The 12,878-nt window shown below is 52.0% G+C and overlaps 1 protein-coding gene across 1 annotated transcript; it reads right to left on the reverse strand.

Moving 5' to 3' along the window:
- Nucleotides 1-535: 535 nt before the first annotated feature.
- On the reverse strand, nt 536-11,393 carry LOC309449408 (CCN family member 2-like). Its single transcript, XM_082071521.1, has 5 exons — nt 11,260-11,393; nt 7,075-7,288; nt 3,233-3,484; nt 2,239-2,447; nt 536-1,751 (listed from the first exon to the last, which is right to left on the reverse strand). Exons 1-5 carry the CDS (start codon nt 11,320-11,322, stop codon nt 1,440-1,442), a joined length of 1,050 nt encoding a protein of 349 aa, XP_081927647.1. The 5' UTR covers nt 11,323-11,393; the 3' UTR covers nt 536-1,439.
- Between the last annotated feature and the right edge of the window lie 1,485 nt (nt 11,394-12,878).

Raw genomic sequence — 12,878 nt, forward strand, 5'->3', positions numbered from 1 at the left:
GGGATCCTGCTCCCTGCTCAGCGCCTCGACGCCCCCCGGCTTGGCCCCTCTGTCATCTGCCCCTCCTCAGAGACCCCCTAAACCTCCCCAGGGCAGGGAGGAAGGTTTGGGGGGATCCCCAGAGCCCTAAACCTTCCCCAGGGGAGGAGGAGGAAGGTTTTAGGGGGAGAAAGAGCCTCCCACCCCCGGGGTTGCAGGGGGAGCCCCTGGCTAATGTGATGAGTCCATAAGCTGTTAAGCCACTGCAAAGCCCCTTGTGTTCTGGCCCCATTATCGCCGATTCTGCTCACATCTGCTCCTGGGGCTATTTTTAACTGGGTATTAAGGACTTCTGGGGCCTTAAGCAGGCAGAGCTGCAGCCGTGCTGCTGTTTGGGAGGGGGAATAGGCCCCCCCAGGACCCCCTTCCCATCCACACGCAGACATCAGCTTTGTGGAGGGTCCCAGCACTGGTCCCAGTGAGCTGATGACACTGGGGAAAGGCCAGAGGGGATGTCAGGCAGAAGCCTCGCACAGAGGGATGGCTGCCAGGGATATAAAAAATAAAGAGAGATTTATTAGCGTTGAGTAAAGTGCAACCTCAGTGTAGTTTTATACGCAGGAGCTGTGTAAACAGCAGGAGAAAAGTTCAGAGCAGACCCAGAGGGCAAGGGGAGGAGAAGCCCTGAGCAAGGTCACGCTAAAAGGACATAAAAACCATGTAAAGCCTTAAAAAAAAAAGAAAAACATCAGATAAATTATTTACAGTTCAAACTGATTACAGGTAAAAGGAGGCTGAAGGCTCACGAGCTTCCGCAGGCTGAGAGAGCAAGAAAAGAGGGGCCGAGAGGAGAGCCTGGCCCCCAGCCAGCGCTTCAGCGGCGCGACGGGCTGCGGGGCAGGGGCTGCGGATCGTCCTCCGGCACCGCGCTCTGCGTGGGCTGGAGATGTGCTGGGGCAAGGCCTCGGTGCTGCGGCATGGGCCCTGCTCCGGGCAGGAGCGGGAATTCACCGTGATTTCCAGTGGTGAAAGGCCAGGAAGATTTAAGGAATGAGATCGGGCTCCTACCTGGATGTTTCTGCTAAAAATCAGCAGAGACTGAACACAATGTGTGCGTTTTCAGAGGTACCAAGGCACATGGAGCCACGTCGCTGCCGGCTGCGCCAGCCAGGCTGGGGCTGACAGTACCGGTGCTGGTGGCCTCACCAGGGCTATGGGCTTGTTTCTGGTTCCCTCACTGACCTTCGCAGCACCACGGGGGAAGGTCAGGAGCCTGGGGCAGATGGGGCTGATCCCCCACACACTTCAGCGTTTTCGGAAGGCCACAGGGACCACTGGTGCTGTTCTGAAGAGCACAGCCCCTCACAGAGGGGGAAGAGGCTGCGTTGTCCGGGAACACAGACACGAAAGCGCTGCAGAGCCCTCCTGACACCTTGGCCTGTGGATCTGACACGAGAGGGCTACTGCCTCTCCATCTTGACATGGTCTCCGATCATCCTCCTGTGATACGTGGCCAGGAAGATGTCATTGTCTCGGGGGCAGTCGTAGTGGCAGGAGCACATCTTGATGAACATCATCTTCCGCTGGAAGAAGTCCCCCTCGGGGCAGCGGAACTCCACCTCCACAGTGCTGGTGACATACGGGGTGCAGCAGCGACCATCTGTGCAGCTGCCGCAGAACTTGGGTCGGTAGGAACGGATGCTGGTGCAGCCGGAAAACTCAAAGCGGAGGCTCCGGCGTGGCTTAGGGGTCCGCACACACTTCTTCCCCTTCTAGAGAGAGAGCAGGTGGGTTAACAAGGACATAGACTCATAGAATCATTTTGCTTGGAAGGAGCTCTCAAGCTCATTGAGTTCAACCGTTACCCCACCCCTGTCCCTGCCGCATGTCCTGAGAACCTCATGTCCATCTGTCCAACCCTCCAGGGATGGTGACTCCAGCACTGCCCTGGGCAGCCTGTTCAATGCCCCACAGCCCTTTGGGGAAGAAATTGTTCCGAAATCCAACCTCAACCTCCCCTGGCGCAACTTGAGGCCGTTTCCTCTGTTCCTGACGCTTGTTCCTGGGGAGCAGAGCCCGACCCCCCTGGCTCCAAGCTCCTTTCAGGCAGTTCAGAGATCAGAAGGTCTCCCCTCAGCTCCTGTTCTCCAGCTGAACCCCCCAGGTCCCTCAGACGCTCCCTAGCACACTTGCACTCCAAAACATGACAAGCTCCCCCCAGGCCTGTGCTCTGTCTCCGTCACTCCCCAAGTTACATACCTTGGTCTTCTCCATGGGGAAGTCACAGGGCCGGACCATGCAGAGCCGGGTCTCCTTCTCCAGGCGGCACTGGGGGTTGTCGTTGGTCACTCGGGCAGAGATGCCCATGCCGCAGCTCCTGGAGCACGCGCTCCACTCAGTGGTCTGCACCAAGCAGTTCTCCTGCAGATCGTTCAGCTCTGGCTTGTGTGCGGGATCCTCCCTGAAAACTGAGCCATGTGGAAGAGACACAAGGCAAGGTTCAGGGCTGAGCAGAGTGTGGCAGCTCCCGAGGCTGCTCCCAACTCCGTTTAATGTCCCAGAGACAGTAGCAAAGGTCTGATCCATCCCATGAGCAGAAGGAAGACACCCCCAGGCCCCTCAGCCGCTCCCATCACATTTGTGCTCCAGCCCCTCACCAGCTCCGTTCCCTTCTCTCCACTCGCTCCAGCACCTCAAGGCCTTTCTTGGTGTGAGGGGCCCAAAATTGCCCCCAGGATTCACGGTTTGGCCTCCTCGGTGCCCAGCACAGGGATGGTCACTGCCCTGGGCCTGCTGGCCACACCAGTGCTGGTACCAGCCAGGATGATGGTGGCCTCTTGGCCACCTGGGCACACGCCGGCTCATGTTCAGCCGCTGTCACCAACACCCCCAGGTCCTTTTCCAGTCGTTCTTTCCCGAGCCTGCAGCGTCCATGGGGTTGTTGTGACCCAAGTGCAGGACCCGGCACTTGGTCTTGTTGAACCTCAGACAACTGGGCTCAGCCCGTCAACCCAGATCCCTCTGTAGAACCTTCCCACCCTCCAGCAGATCAACACCCCCACCCAGCTTGGTGTAGGCTGCAAACTTACTGGGGGTGCACTCAATCCCCTCATCCAGACCACTGATAAAGAGATTAAACAGAACTGGACCAAATACTGAGCCCTGGGGGACACTGCTCTTGACCGGCAGTTTGGATTCACTCCTGTCCCCCAGCAGAGAGCTCCTGGCCCTGTCACCTCTGTCCGCTGCTCACCCGCCATGGCCATTTCAAAGCGGTTTTCCTCACTGCCCTCCTCACAGATCCACTCTTCACAGCACTTATTGCGAAACTTCACGCGCCGGGGGTTGGGGCACTCGGGGGACGGCAGGCGCAGGTCGTCGGAGCAGAGGGGGATGCAGCCGATGGCCCCGTCCATGCAGATGCACTGCAACGTGCAGGTGGGCTGGAAGCTCTCCCCGTTGTGGTAGATCTTGCCCAGCAGGTCACAAGTCGCGCCCTCATGAGCTGGGGGAAGGAGGAAGAGGAGGAGATGCTGAGCACATTTAATATTTGGCTCCCTGGACTCAAGGTTATTCCCGACATCAGTTTTGGGAGGTTGGCTCCAGCTGCGCCAGACCTCCCAACATTTTCTAGAAAAATCTCTTCTCTGCTGTGGAGGAGCTGCTAAGTGGGACTTTGTCTCTATAGCCTGTTCCCATCAGAGATGTCCTTCTCCAGCTCGGAGCGCCCAGGCAGCGCTGGTATGCGAGATCCACTCCTGACACAACACGTGGGTTTGCGGCTTTTGCTCCTCATCACTCCTGCAAGACCAAAAGGCAACATTTTCTGAGGAGCAGCTGGTTCCCCACGTGTCTAAAGGTACCTACAAAAAGAAAATAACGCTTTGGGTTTGTGACCTTTTTGGCTCCTCTGAGATGCAAGAATCTCTTCCTCCTTCCAGCCACAACTTTTTCTGTTTCTCTCTGTTCTGAACTGCGGATCCCTCATCCCCACCCCTGCTACGAGTCTGTCCCTCCTTCCTGATAAAACTTAAATGAGGGAAAAAAGGAAGCGCACCGATGTCCGACACACGGGAGCGATCCTCAGCCGTGCTCACGAGTTCTTACGTCTCTATGAGCCAAATATTTTTTCCAGTGGAAATTTTCCAGCAGAAAACTCTCATTTGATTGGGAGTTTTGCAGGCACAGATCAATGCCAGGAATATTTTCATGAGAAACAACTGAAGCATTGCAATTTGCTATCAAAGATTTCCTTTATTCTCTTACAATGGTTCAACCAAAATACTTGTTGGACAGTCTCCATAGGGGGAAGCATTGTGCTCGGGTAATAATTTTAGATACTATAAAGATCAAGATGAAACATGTTGATAGAATGGAAGTGGAACGTTTTGACACAGCCAAACAATTATCCTAAATAACTCATGGAGAGTTTTGAGAATTTTGTTGTTGTTCTTTCAGCCTGAAATGAACTGTTGAAATCTCAGATTTGTTCACAGAACAGAAATCCTGCTTTTGAGTTCTCATCAGCTGCTGCTTTCTGCAATCCTGACCCCTAAAAAAATACAACTAAAAACCCCACAACATCCGTGCAAACCTCTATTGGGAAGCTGCAAAACCAGAGGACTCTTGGCTGCTTGCAGGGGCTTACCAGGAAACCTGATCTATTTCCCCGGTCTCACTCGCCCGTGGAACTTTGGTTCAGACAGTGTTTGGACGGAAGGAGGAGCAGAAGCCTCTTTCCATCCCACCTGGTCCTGAGGGGACACGAATCCTTCGGCTGCTCATGCCTTGTTTCTAACCAGAGCTGGGTCTCAACTTGCAGCTCTGCTCAGCGCCCTGGGTATAGAAATCCGCCTGTGCTCCTACTTAGCAGTTGCAAAATCCTCACTTGTTCCACCAGAGCAGAACCCATCCGCTTTCCCTCTGCACAGCCATTCATTTTTATTTTTAAATGCTCTTTCCCTGTTTTTCAGCCTGAGTTCTCTCCCTCGGAACGGCCGCGCTGTTCACTCGCCGCTCTCCTCCCCACCCAGGGCCCAGCAGCCTGCTGGGGGCTTTTATGATGTTTTCAAGACTCAAATCGTTTTGCCATGCCCTTTGTTACCCCAAAAATGACCTTACTTTCCCCTCAACCCGATACAATTAAAGCCCCAAAACAGGTTGTGCCAGTGGAGTGAGAGGGCTCTTTATTTGCCAGCCACCTCCTGCCTCCAACCACCACATCCAGCCATGGAGACTTTTGCCCTTTTCTGCAGGAAATATGGCCAAACTTGAGCGAACCGCTGCAGCTCTGGCAGCTCCTGCACCACCCACCACCCTGGGCCCTCCCCTACTCCGGAGTTACTACAGGATCATCTCGACCTTTCTGATATGCCAAGGTCTCTGCAGAAGGGATTAATTCCTCTGCAATATGTGAAGTGCTACATATTGTGATAACATTAAACAATATACAGCAATTTTCAGTCTGATGGTTCCCCTCCCCCTAGGCTCCCACGGCACCTGAACATCTCTGCTCCATTCTGCTTCCACCACATCTGTCTTTTTTGGACACCTCTAAGTCCTCTCAATTCACAAACCTTCTTTCCCTTCATTCGATCCATCATTCCACCTCCACCTTCCTTCACTGCCTCCAAACCCCCCGTGTTCCAAGAGGTCAGTGTGGACATCACAAAAAGATCACCCGAGGACATTATGTCCCTAATCCTCGGTCCAATTTAGGGAGATATCCTGTTCTGTTTTCATCTGGGAGTTTTGCCACAAAAATCTTAATTTGTCACCTAAAGGCAGGAAGGACATTTGTGGTCTTTGCTTTTCTACAGGGCAGGGAGCGGGGACTCCCCTCCAAATCCTCATACCAAACCCCTACAGCACAGTGAACACGATGTCCAGTCCTCACATGCAGTCTTTGAGATGGAGACTCCTCCGCACTCCGGAGTAAATTGTTCCAGTGATTTAAGTACCTTCACTCTACGAGCACACACCTCATTTTCAGTTGTAATTAGGCAGTTTACAGCTGACACCCGCTGGATGTCATTACACCTATGTTTACCTAATTAAACTTGATTTCTCAGCTCTTAGGTGTCTTGATGCCTACAGAAAGTATGAAGAAGCCCATGTGGTTTCTAAAGATCATGCTAACTGTGGGAGGAAAATTAAACAACTGATAAAAACTTCTCATAAGAAAGGAGAAAACACCTTCTACAAGTAAAATTCATTATTTAGAGTAAAAAAAAAAATACTGTATGTGATCCTGGCACAGCAAATAGTGCCGTTCCACCCCAAACCGCAGCAGCCATCGGGGGCGGGTGCGAGCGGCGCGGCTGCTGCGGCACTTCCAGAGATGCCAAACGCTTCCCAGGGTTCCCATCAGCTTTCCAGCTCTCCTGGCTATTTTGGAAAGCTTGGATTAAAAAAATGGTCAGCTCCCGGCAGAGACGGGGCAGAGGAGTCTTCTTCTCAAGCAAAGATTGAGGAAATACAATATACCCAAATAATTATTGCATGCTTTTAAAATAGCTACTAAGAAAAAAAAAAAGTCTTTTCTGGCTGAAAAGAGGCACCAAGATTAACTCAGAGCAAACAAGTCTGGATTTGTATTGGCCTGGCTCAGTAATTCTCATGTTCTACACATATGCTATTTTGCAAAGGAGTTGCTCAGCTCTTTCCACCCACGTGCTGCAGCCAGAAATCCTGCTTCCCTCTCACATGTAAGCGCTCGAGCGCAAATGCTGACCTCCAGCGCGAGGCAGCGGGCTTGGGGTGAGGCTTCACAAGCAACTATACTTCCCAGCAAAAGCCCAGATTGCGGATATCTACCCATAGACACTACAGGGCTGGAGGACGTCTCCTAAAAACATCATGGGACCCAGGGAAGGTTTCAAACCCCGACTGGTGCCTTTGGAAACATCCTCACTGCAGGAGCAAGCGGGTTGTCTCACGATCAGTGAATCTGTTGCCTCGTGGGGCTGGCACAGACCACACAACGTGGTGCTGGACAAAGGTCCGAGTGCTCTGGTAACTTCTGATGACATTTTCTGGGAGATCTGGAAGGGCCCACAAAACAACCCAGGTGATAACAGAATGCACAGCTCTCACCTAAGCAGATCCCACTGCCTCTGTGGATCTTGGAGAAGTCGCAGTAGAGTCCCTTGTGATGATCGCAGGGTCTCTGCAGGGAGCAGAGCTCGCCCAGCTGCCTGGCGCACACCTTGCAGCAGCCGCAGGCGTCCAGGACGTGGCTGGTGCCGGCGGGGCACGGCAGAGCCTGGGGGGCGCAGCGGCACGGGGACGGGCAGGCCTGCGGTTCCGCCTGGGGGAGACAAACCGTGGGGAGAACGAGTGTCCCACAGGCACGGGAATGAAAAACAGGGCTCAGACACCCCACGAGAGGAGGGAAGAACGACTTGGCTCTCGAGCAGAGAGCCCTGCTGCAGAGCATTAAGCAAGATTAAGCTTTTTCTCATCCCTAATTCATCTGGAGTTCAAGGAAATTAAAAAACAAACAAACAAACAAAAAAAGCCTCTAGGAAGCAAGGCCAAAACAAACAGGACAAGAAGTATCTTGGAGTCCCATGCGCAGCTCAGCCCCTGCTTCCCTGGAAGCACTAAAATAGTCATTATGAGCAGTAATTCCCGGCTCAGGAGAAAACACCAGAGCACTGGTTGGAAGAGACCCTCAGGATCATCGAGGCCAACCGTTAATCCAGGGAGGGGGCACACCTGGAACACAGGCCAAAAAAACATCTTTTTAGAGCTCAGTTCACACCTGTTACATCCCATTTAGCCCTTGCTTGTGAGACAGCTTTCTCGGATATTGTGTTTGTCACTAATAACACGAGTCAAACTTTTCCAGCTGTTTTGACTGTTGCTCAAAACAGCTTCTCTGACTTGAGCTCACCTGGGGCCAGGAGATGCCAAATGCTCTGTGTTTCGGTGAAAATCTGCACAGTTTGATGCATGACAGAGATCAGATCAAACCTTTGCTCACGAGCCCTCCCCGAGTCTCACCCCGCTCAGCAGGAACCGGCGGAATTCTCCTCAAAGACTCCAAGCGCAAAGCATTTTGGAAACGCTTGTCCCCGGCCTGCAGCCCAGCGGCTCTGCGGCGGAGCCTGGGAGCCGCGGGGACGGCGCGGCGCGGGGGCCCCTCCCCGCTGCTGAAGTGCATTAACAAGACGCTAAAAATACAGAAATTCTGTTTTTCATGTATGCAACTGCCATAGCTGCCAGCAGGACGTGTTGTTCAGCTGTGGATGGGTGGGTGGGGGGTACATGAGATCATAAAAGAGGCGAAGCATTCATAACACAGGACCTATATTAAGATGCAATTCATGCACTTAAAAAAAAAAATAACGACAACAAGGATTTTCCAATGCAGTGTCAGCCACAGGCCATATAAAGAAATGCTCTCAAAATAGCTCTCCTGCTGAGAAACCAACCAAAACAAGCTCTTTCAGGGTAACGGGGAGTGCGACAAAATTAAGCGTGACTGAGTTTTCTTTCTTGCCTTTGTTAATCATTGTTGGCACCGTTTATTTCCTTTAATAACTCACCCAAAGAAACCAGACCACCTGGTTTTACCTTCTGTTTACAACCAGTTCCACTTCCTCCTTCTATTACAGCTGTTTTTCAGCATGAGAACATCTGGATCTAGATCTCTCGTGTCCCAGAGAGCTGCTGGGTGACTGTGCACCCCCACCTCTTCCATGCCCCATCTTCCCCCTCCAAGCACAAGCACGGCTGAAAAAGCCCAACTCACCCGTATTTGCAGGGATTTTGAGTTTTTCCCATCGGTCGGCTCAGACCTGCCCCTTTCGTCACCCCGTGCACCTGGTGTCATGGGGCTCCTGTTTGCTTGTGTTATTACTGAGCAAAGTTGGCTCATGCTACTTATAACTCCCACTCCTCTCACGGGCCCGAGAGAGGAGAGGACGAGCTGCCGTGGGTTTGGGCTCGTGGACTCTCCGCAGTGAGCTCTGAAGACCTGGCTGACAAGGGGAACTCCTCGAGCTGGGAACAGCTGGTAGAAAGTCAACGTTGAACCAGCTTCCTGGAGTTCTCCATGAGTTAATTCGCTTTCACGGCAATTTCAAACAGGCTAAATAATGGATTATATGGCATTTGCATGGAGCATCCTGCACGATTTTCAGGGGCTGCTTCTAGGACCTGGTTCAATGCAGTGTGGAAACTGCCCAAACTGTCCCAAAGAGCGGCAAGGACTCACATTCAGACCTGTACGTCCCACAAACACCAGCGTTTCCACATACGATGCCACCAACCTGGGTGCAGGGGAATTCAACTCAGAGAACGTTTAATTTCCTTTTCCTCTGCAGAAGGGTCTGTCCCCAGAATGACACTTTTACCTTCACTGAACAGGGTTTTCACATCAGTTTCACTATAGCTTTGACCTCGTTTCTGTTGGGGTTAGCAGCGCGTTTCTGTGAACTTCGAGAGCAGCAGAACAGAACAGGATTAGAGATCAAGGCTGTAGGTTAAAGAAAGTGCTAAAACCTAGAGTATGGGTTCTCCAGCTTTGCTGGCAGCTCTCGTATCGATCCCAAACACTGCTCCTGAATCTGCCACTCCCACAGCCCCCGACCGGCGGCCAAGCCGCAGCTAAACCAGTAAAAACGAGCGGATTTCCTCGCCTGTGCTCCGCACGCCTTCCCCACCCCTGACTCCCAGGTCCTATCTGCTCCCTGACAATCCAGAACAAGCTTCCTCCCAACTGCCAGCACCAAACCTGGGGGGAAAGAGAAAATGGGAATGTTCTTCCTGCTTCACATTCACATAAAACCTCCTCCTCGACACCCTCGGGAAGGAAGGAGCGCAGGGACGCAGTTCTGTGGCATCATCAGGACTTCTCAATCCTGATCAATGTCCACATGAGCCCAGGGACCCGGCTACGAGGACCAAGCCAAAGAGGAATTTTTAAATAACCGCATTCAAAGGGCCAGGACAGGAGGGCTTTGAAGCTGAGCTTGCTGTTTGGGAGCCAGGGGTTAACACTGTAAGGTAGAAACAGTATAATAAATATCTACCTGGTTCTCTTTCACCCTCCAAGCCTGGCAGCAGGTAAATCAGTCAAAACACAGCCATTCACATCCTCCAAGCACCGAATTATCATGCACGATCCCTGCTCTCCCACCTTCTCAGGTACAACAGCCTCTTACATGAGACAAGACCCACACCACACAGACAGAGCATGGAGACTTACCCAGGCTGAGCCTGGCTGAGCTAAACACAACTCCCAGCAATCCTGGTTCTGCTCTGAACAACACAGGAGGCAGATTCAGGTCAACAGCTCTTGTTTCCTTGCACGATCCACTAAACATCGCTCTCAGAGCTCAAAGAAAGCCACAAGTCCCATTTCCAAGGCAGTCGGAAAGTTTAGGGGAAACAACATCATCTCAGAGTAATCACAAAGCATCCCTGTCATTTATATGACCCATATGATGCTGCGAAAGCTGGGTCAGTGCAAGAAACCAGACAAACATCCCAAATCACAGAATTACCCCCAGGTCTCAGCAGTGTGGGGTGCACAGGGCACCTTGCCTAGTGGGAAGGGGCTGGAACATGCTGGGTGCTGCCAGGAGCTATCAGACCTTGTCACCCAGGAGGTTATTGCATCTCTCAGCATAATAAACTCTGCAAGGAACAGCAGTGATTTCTTCACCAATCCCAAAGGCACTTACTGCAGTTTAGATACATTAATGACTGCAGCAATATTCCTGCTGTTGCTGGCACTGCACTTGCATACAGAAGTCCTAAGCAGAATCAGCTGCTCTGCCAAGCACTTGTATTAACACAAAACCAGGCACAAATACTGGTCTAGAGAGGCTGTAAGGCCATTTTCCCCTTGGTTTTGGGTGGATTCAGTGGCAGCTGGGGAAGGACAGTGATGCTAAGGAACTGGGGTATGAGAATTTATTCTTTGCAGTGGCATAAACTCAGAGACTTCACCTCTCTCTGTTCTCTTCGGCCCCCTTGTAAACCAGGGCTGCCTTCACGCTCACGCAAGCGGAGCGAAACAAACTCCGTTTGTACTTGCCACGAGCGGCGAGACGCGCAGACGACAGGATCGCGCGCGGTGCGGCGCCGAGCGCGGCTGCTCCGCCGTGCGCTCGCGCTGCTCTGCGGGCGGCCAGGCCCCTCTCAGAAACCTGCCGAGAGGCAGGTGGCGACTGGGAAGAGTTATTCAGCCTAAAGTGTCCACATGCATCAAAGCAAGAAGCTGTAATGCCCGGCCAGCAAACGGAGCTGCTGCTGCGTGATACGTACCCAGCCAGGGGTGAGGAGGAGGAGGAACAGGGTCCGGGTCGCTGTCCCCAAGTTGCCAAGCATCCCGAGGAAAGGGAAGGGAGGGGATTCAGGCTGCCAAATGACTCAGTCCCACTCCTCCGGAGTTTCTCCTCTCTCTTTGGAGAAAATAGCACACCAGCTCCTCTTTAAATAGCCTCCTGAAGGGGGCGTGCCCGTGCTTGAGCGACAATCTGGAAAGCGGGCTGAAGTGGGTGCAACAAAAAATGTCCAAATTCCCGGGAACACGAGCAGATTCCTGTGGCCCCGGCGGTTACGGGGCTGCCGGCACAGCCCGCAGCTTGGTTACTTCCCATGTGAGTAAATCAAATCCTAGTATGAGCATGATTATTATTTTTTATTGTTTCCTCTCTTTAACTCCAGAAGTATGAAGCCTGAGACAGCTTTCTTGACACAACCCCCATTCCCCACCTACGTCCATTCCTTTTTGGCTGCAAGAAACTGAGGACTTAAATAAGCAGAGCTTTGTGGTGCTCAGTGTTTTCCCTTTGAACGGGAGGAAGGGATGGAAAGTTCAGCGCTGTAGATGCAAACGGGTCCCATAACCAACTGTGCATCACCAGCACTCGCTGCTGCCAACTTCAAGAAATGAAAGTTTCATGATTATAAAACCTGCTGTCTGAACTCCTGCAAGGAGGAGCTGCTTGTTTTATGAGGCAATGAAAAGCTCCAGGGTGAAGGTTATTGATAAAGGACAGCAGTTCCCTGCAGTGCTTTAATTGCACCTCAGGATTGATGCAGAATATATATATATTTTTTTTATATCAGGACATAATCTTTTCTATTTGTTGCTGAAATATAGAACCAGGCTTCCACACAACCTGCACAAAAAGACTGTTAGAATATGAAAGGGTTGTTTTGTTTATTCCCAAGCAGCAGGTGGAATGCTGCCGTGGAAGGACGAGGAGGAGTGCAGCAGAGGGGACTCTGAGCCCTCGCTGGCCTGCGCACCGGACAGGAACCCCCGGTGCTGTTCACCGAGCGGCCGTAAAAGATGGAGCCATGTCTTCGAGTCAGGGACTTTCCCAGGGAAGTTCTCGGCTGGGAGTCAAGCCTTGCATTTTACTCAGGTTCTCTTAGGTCCCTGTGCAACACCAGATCAGGCTCCACACTCCCTGTGCCACTTGTTTGTCCACTGCTGAAAACAGATAACTCTGACTCTTAACTAATTAGCACTTGGAAAGTCCCTTGGGATTTGGGGCCGGAGAGCATTAGTGCCATGCGAACCACCTCGGATGCACCTCCTTCTCCTCCTCTTCCATACGACAAGGGATTTCACAATCATTTCCATACTGGCTACCTCTACTAATGTCACAACAAAGGATTATGCCTCTGCACAAAAGACTTTATGTACTGGAGGTGGCATAAACATCCAGTGTCCTAGAGCAGCTGGGAGCTAAAGGCAGTCTAGCTGGATATACATTCCTTCCCTGTTTGGAAGGCTTGGCACCTTAAAATATGTTGTCGCCTAAAATTAGCTGCTCACATTTTGCAAGACATTCTCCCACTGCTTGTAAATAAGATGGGGATAAAGTGCTACACACCTCTGCTCTCATTTTCTCACACAGCAAGAAGCTGAA

This window comes from Streptopelia decaocto, assembly GCF_964273445.1.
Source record: "Streptopelia decaocto genome assembly, chromosome: 23".
Lineage (NCBI taxonomy): Eukaryota > Metazoa > Chordata > Aves > Columbiformes > Columbidae > Streptopelia > Streptopelia decaocto.